This window comes from Xenia sp. Carnegie-2017, unplaced genomic scaffold (assembly GCF_021976095.1).
Source record: "Xenia sp. Carnegie-2017 unplaced genomic scaffold, XeniaSp_v1 HiC_scaffold_13, whole genome shotgun sequence".
Taxonomy (NCBI): domain Eukaryota; kingdom Metazoa; phylum Cnidaria; class Anthozoa; order Malacalcyonacea; family Xeniidae; genus Xenia; species Xenia sp. Carnegie-2017.
The window spans coordinates 7,458,134-7,465,205 of record NW_025813436.1 but is presented as its reverse complement, the minus strand read 5'-3'; the positions used below and the strand labels follow the sequence as shown (position 1 = coordinate 7,465,205).

The 7,072-nt window shown below is 34.1% G+C and overlaps 1 protein-coding gene across 1 annotated transcript; it reads left to right on the top strand.

Moving 5' to 3' along the window:
• The first annotated feature begins 2,250 nt into the window (after window positions 1-2,250).
• Window positions 2,251-6,463, top strand: LOC124457859 (exostosin-1a-like). The gene is made up of 7 exons (XM_047008031.1): window positions 2,251-3,344; window positions 3,651-3,972; window positions 4,103-4,354; window positions 4,908-5,003; window positions 5,091-5,177; window positions 5,321-5,481; window positions 5,597-6,463. The coding sequence occupies exons 1-7, from the start codon at window positions 2,455-2,457 to the stop codon at window positions 5,949-5,951; spliced, it is 2,163 nt and encodes a 720-aa protein (XP_046863987.1). The 5' UTR covers window positions 2,251-2,454; the 3' UTR covers window positions 5,952-6,463.
• The last annotated feature ends 609 nt before the right edge of the window (window positions 6,464-7,072 follow it).

The following is a 7,072-nucleotide window of genomic DNA, read 5'->3' as shown; positions in this document are numbered from 1 at the left end:
AAGTGTAAAAATGCAAAGACTATAGTCTTTATTAATAAAAGTGTAAAATTCAAAGACTATAGTCTTTTGCGTAAAAATGTAAAAATGCAAAGACTATAGTCTTTTGCGTAAAAAATGTAAAAATGCAAAGACTACAGTCTTTTGCGTAAAAGTGTGTAAAAATGCAAAGACTATAGTCTTTTGCGTAAAAAAATGTAAAAATGCAAAGACTATAGTCTTTTGCATTAAAAAGTGTAAAAATGCAAAGAGTATAGGCAAAGGTCAAGAGTCAGGGGTAAAAGGTCAAAGGTTAAGAGTCAGGGGTCAAAATTCAAGAGTTAAAGGGTCAAGGGGTAAGGCTCGGGTGTCAATGGTCAAAGGTCAAGGGTCAAGGGTAAGGTGTCAAATGTCAATGGTCAGGGGTTAACGATCAATGGTCAAAGTCATCGATCCGGGGTCATGGGTCCGGGGTCAAAGGTCAGGTGTCATGGGTCAGGGTCCCGGCTCATTGGTCTTGTGTCATGGGTCTGGGGTCATGGGTCCGGGGTCATTGGTCTGGTGTCATGGGTCTGGGGTCATCGGTGCGAGGTCATGGGTCATGGGTCCCAGGTTATGGGTCCGGGTTCATGAGTCCCGGGTCATGGTAGCCGTGTCATGTCTCCGGTGTCATGGGTCTGGGGTCATGGGTCCGGGGTCATGGGTCATGGGTCATTTTCATGAAAATGCGTGAACTACAATTCACGCATTATAAAATGTGAAAGAAAAAGATGTTCGCAATTCACGCAATCTATAATTCACGCATTTTCATGAAAAAGACTATAATTCACGAATCTTCATGCAAAAGACTATAATTCACGAATTTTCATGCAAAAGACTATAGTTCACGAAATTTCATGCAAAAGACTATAATTCACGCATTTTCATGCAAAAGACTATAATTCACGAAATTTCATGCAAAAGACTATAATTCACGAATTTTAATGCAAAAGACTCGTTCGTATGTAAACCTTTCTTCATATCCAACTTTTTTCTGTGTATAGAAACCTTTTCTTTGTATCAAACTATTTAATTATTCTTTTTATCTAAACAATTATAATACCTATATACCCAATATGCGTCAATAAACATTTACAATAAACATTTACTAAACATGCCATCTTTTACATTATTTACAAACAAGTTCACTTATCGAACATATTTTAAATTAAATCGTTTGAACCCGGGACTATCGTTACATATTTGTGGATGTAGATGGTCCAGTTTCGTTGAGTCCAGAGAAGAACTGTTGCTGTTCGTGTTGACTGACATTTCGACAACCTTATCGCTAGTTATCTTCAGAGTAAATACCCCACACTTAAAAATACATAACTGAACCATGACTCTTCATAATCTTTTTCACATAACCTCTACCATTTTTGTCAACAAGCTTTCAACCTTATATACAACTTTTTCTTCGCCATTTTTTCATGAGATTATTATTAAACAATTCCTCCACCTGAAATCATAAAACAACACTTACCATTATAAATAATCTTGACATCCCTTTCACTCGACCTTTACACAATTTTAGCCAACACACTTAATAATAAAATTTCTTTTTTAAAACATCTTTTTCTTTCACATTTTATAAATACATATTAAAGTCTTGTTCCTACTTCCACTTCAAAACTTTAAACATACATTTCCCCATTTGTGATAAACACAGCCATAACAAAACATTTCAGTTTTCAAACCATCAAACACGGAAAATAAAAATCACAATAAATACTTCCACCAAAAGTTATATTTGTCGCGCTCATTTATAACACGAGATATCATTAAAACAATCATCTTCGTCAAAAAATACTTAAAAAACACCCACATTTTCCAAACCTGCTGATCATAGTCTTAATTTAACCACCAATCACACTGACAAATAAAATTTGAAACTTTTACTTCTATCTACAAAATGGTGCAAATTTTTTCAAAAACGAAGATCTCAGGTGAGGTGATTTAGGATTTTACAATATGCGTTGATATGACTAATTCAACCATTGATGTGCCCAAAAGCCATGCCCAAAACCTTATATCTCAATAGGAATGTGTACCGTATCAATGAAATTTTCATGAAAAACTCAGCACATTGTACTGTAACAGGTGAGCTTACTGCTATAGAAAAAGACAATATTTTGAAAGGACTACTAAAACAAACTCCATTTCATGACACTTTTTTACGGTGTTATTCAACCTCATTTCCGGTTCCAATGAAAGATAATTACGAACATTTTGCAATATTGCGCAGGATTGCAGAGAAAGACAACCGAGACATATATAATTAATAATATGGTTGGTTAAAAATATTGTCGTTGATCGCATGCCAATAAATGTTTCTTTCTCATTCTGCGGAGTTTTTTCGCTGCAGTATAAAGGACGAAAAGACAGGACTTCAACTTTAAATTAGCTAAATGTGTAGCTCTTTGACGCCGAATACTGTCAATGAAATTGAAAAGACTTCACTTCATATTTTTTTCTTTCATTTGCATCGGTGCAATTGCTACATTATGCCTCATCAATCAATGGAATTACGCAATGACTAAGTCGCAAATTTTAAATCAAAAATACTTAGTTTATTCAGCGACAGAAGAGGACGAAAATACGCTTGTTCTTTCTCAAGTATCGGCGAAACAAGACATCTTGAAAACACACAGAGAATCGTGCCGAATGGCAACATGTTTTGACTTTACCAAGTGTCTCGGAAACCAACTGAAAGTTTATGTATACCCATTTGAAAACGGAGAACGAGTTTCGTTGAACTACGCAAAAATTATACAAGCTGTTAAAAGGAGTGTTTACTATACGGCTGATCCTAGTGAAGCTTGCTTATTTGTTGTCAGCATTGATACGACCGACCAAGATCCACGTAGCAATGACTATGTCAAGCATGTAGGAGATAAGATTTCAGGTTTGCCATACTGGAACGATGGCCGTAATCATGTTTTATTTAATCTTTATTCAGGCACATGGCCCAACTATGTGGAAAGACTGGATTTTGACACGGGTCATGCAATTCTTGCGAAAGCTTCCTTTAGCCAAAATTATTTTCGACCTGGATTTGACATAAGTCTTCCACTTTTTGATAAAGAGTTACCTAATTTTGGCAATGGTAATGTTTTTGGTTCAGATAAGTTGTTCCCTTTTGTGAAAAAATACAAGATAGTGTTTAAGGGCAAAAGATATCTCCATGGCATTGGGGGAGAAAGTCGAGCATCTTTGCATCATATTCATAATAATAAAGACATTTTAATGCTAACAACTTGCAAGCATGGTCGTAATTGGAAAGACGTTAAAGATGATCGTTGTGATCATGATAATATGTTGTATGACAGGTAATTTCACCTGATAATTTTTGCTAAAATTGCCAATGAAGCTAGTTTACTTCAAATTTACATTATAGCAAAGACAAATTTTATTTCCCAAAGAACTTATTACTAACTGGCTGAGGCATATTATTTCAACAAACTTATATAATTGCTCATTGTAACGATAAGAAATAATTGTATGTATGAGCCTATAAAACAAATAACTGATGACTATTTTTTGAAAAAATGACAACCACTAAATCCAATTACTGTGTTGGTCTTTGTGGCCATCTACTTTTCATCAAAGTACTATATTATGGACTAATTTTTCAGATACGACTATCAAGAATTGATGAATAATGCAACATTCTGCCTTATTCCTCGTGGCAGACGTCTTGGTTCTTATCGTTTTCTTGAGGCTATGCAGTCAGGTTGCATTCCCCTGATTCTTAGTAATGGCTGGGTGCTACCATTTCATGAAAAGATTGATTGGAAAAAGGCAGTAATTTTTGCTGATGAAAGGCTGCTTACAATGATACCAACTTTGATTAGAGATTTCTCAGATGATGTGATTTTCAAAATGAAACAACAAGTTTTGTTCCTATGGAATACCTATTTCTTTTCAGTTGATAAGATTGTACAAACTGTTTTTCAGGTAATCCAAATCATCAGGATCCTAAATAATTGCATGAAAATGACTTAGAATTCATGCCAACATTTTAGACTCATCTGTCTGTTGTGTTGTTCAAGGCTTCCTAACTTTATAATTCTGCTTATTCTTTTAGGTAATAAATTCCCGTATAATACAACACACCACCAATGAATATGTTGTCTGGAATACATTACCTGGTAGTTTATCAATTCTTCAGTCGTATTCAAAAACCATCCAAGACTTTCCATTTTACTATGCAATCACTGGACAAAATGTCTCAGCAAAATTTTCTGCTGTTATTTATGCTTGGTCTTCCTATTTGAACTACAACTCGCCTCTTTATATGATGATTGAAAAGGTGGCGAAATCACAACATGTATCAAAGGTAGAGTTAAAAACTTATTACAGGTTTTTTAAATATTCCAAACTTTTCCCTAATCATTGCATTTAATGCAAAACTCACATTTTAAACTTCAAAAAGTTTAACTATCTCCATAAATTATGGCATTTTCTAAGATTCTGATGTCATGGTGGATTAATTAAACAAGATATCAAATTACAGCTTTCTTTAGTAGGATTTTTAAAAATCAAGCCTGAGCTGAATTTTGTGTTAACTGTAGAATGTAATAAGAATACACTGTAATGTTTACAATCTACACGCATCATAGGAAATAAAAACTGTGTCTATGTAGAGTCAACAAATGATTGGTGATTAAATACTTTGAACCTAATAACATTGTTCGGTGGTGGAGCTAGAGTATTTATACTTGATTGGTGAGATTTTATTTTTTGGAAATTGAAAATCAATAGTTTTGTTCTTTTGGTATTTTGAATTAAAAATTGAGCAGCGGTTATTTTCACTAACGCTGGATCCACCACTCACACTGTTTTTTTTACAAACTATGACAAACAATCCAGTAATGTTTTTCAATGGACAGATTATTGTCCTATGGACAGCGAAGGAACGCATCCCAGAAAAACGAAAATGGCCTTTGGTTGGTGTAACAATTATTGTACAGAGAATTAATATAAAGGTGAGATTGTCAATTAATGAATGTCTCATATCAAATACTGCCATGATAATTTTCTTTCATGTTCAACTTTGCAATTCATCACTTAAGAGAGGAGATAGTCGGATGTCAGTAAGATTTGTAACTACAGACGCTATTCTTTCGCTTGATGAAGACGTTAACTTAAAGATAGACGAGGTAATGAAAATCTCATCATTAAAAATACCAATATTTAGGCTCAGAGGTAATAGATCTTTACCGTAGAATGTTTCATGAAAGCTCCTCGTGAATACCTTACAAGTCACAGAGCATCTTTTAAACCTTTTTTCCACGCTTTTTAGATAAATTTTGCATTTCGTGTTTGGCAAAAGTTCCCCGATAGAATAGTCGGATTCCCGTGTAGGACCCACTATTGGGACCGCGCTCAATCTAAGTGGATTTATTCTTCGCAGTGGTCTAACAAATGTTCTATGGTTTTGACCAGCGCTGCATTCTATCACAGGTGAGACAGTCTACTCTTGGAGGACAGAAATATGTTAAAAAGGAAGAATATACTTATTCAATACGAAGCAAGCGAGATGTAGGACTTTCATGTTATCGTTTGTTATTTTATCTAGGTATTATAATTTCTACTACAGTCGTAACATACCGTCTTCAATTCACGAGTTACTCAACAACAATGAAGTATGTCAAGACATGATTCTTAGCTTTGTTGTGGCTCACATAACTCGTCAACCTCCGATAAAAGTCTTGGAACAAAAACCGTACAAGGAAGAATATATTTCTCTGTACAAGACGGAGTCAGCGAAGAAACAACACTTCGAGAAACACGAAGTGAGAAAGGAATGTTTTCAGGCTTTCGTTGATGCCTTTGGATATATGCCATTAATATACACCAGCGCAAGTTTTGATCCCGTTCTTTACAAAGATCCTATCTCAAACTTTCGTAAAAGATACCGCCTTTTAGAGTGATAGCATATACTGTAATCATATATCGGATAAAGTTGAAGCAACATAAAAGAACTCCAGAAAGGCTAGCTAACATCTCAGTTTCCGATGTTTATTATTTGGTTGAAAAAGTCAATAATAGCAAGTGCTGCAACTGCAATGATCGCGAAAATGTTGGGATTGTTCCCTTCCATTTTTTATCCCAAAAAAATCAACGGACCAAAGCTTAGGTTTTATATTAATAACACGTCAATATTGAAGAAAGTGAATGGACGGTTCCATACTATTGAACGTATGTTTGTATTAATGTATTTTTTTGTAACTAGACATACTGGAAATAATGTTTTTATCTTTTTTAAACGCATTGCTCCACAAAATCACCACGCATAGTTTATAAATTTTTCAAAAGTAGTCTCACCTGTTTCAGTAGGACCATAATTCTTATTTTTGAAGGAGAAATTTCACTGGAGAAACTAAAAAAGCAAAATTCGTATGTTATTTTAAATACATACAATCTTACGATTTTTTCATTCAAATTTCTGTCCATTCACTAAAATATAAAAAACATTTCACCTCCGAACTACTTCACGTACTTTAATAACTCGTGCATACTTTTCCTCGTATTTTGTACGTTTTTTCCACAAGGTTTTTCCCCATATTTAAATTTAATATTTCGTTAGCAAGTTGCATAAAATGCAAGGATGCTCTTTCGAAATCAAAATATTTTGTACCGATACATGAAGTAGCGCCACGTACGAGTACAGACATCTATCATCGCTATGACACTTGAAAGAAAAATTGAAATATTTCTCATTTTAGTTTATCTTCATTGTAATAGAATGAATCCACTAGCCATATTAATTTATTAGGAATTATCTGCTGTTACTAAAAATTTGCAGTTACTTCAACAACTCGTGCATACTTTTCGGCGCATTTTGTATGTTTTTCCACAAGGTTTTTTCCCATATTTAAATTTAATATTTCGTTAGCAAGTTGCATGAAATGCAAGGATGCTCTTTCGAAATCAAAATATTTTGTACCCATACATGAAGTATATAACACGTACGAGTACAGACATCTATCATCGCTTTGACACTTGAAAGAAAAATTGAAATATTTCTCATTTTAGTTTATCTTCATTGTAA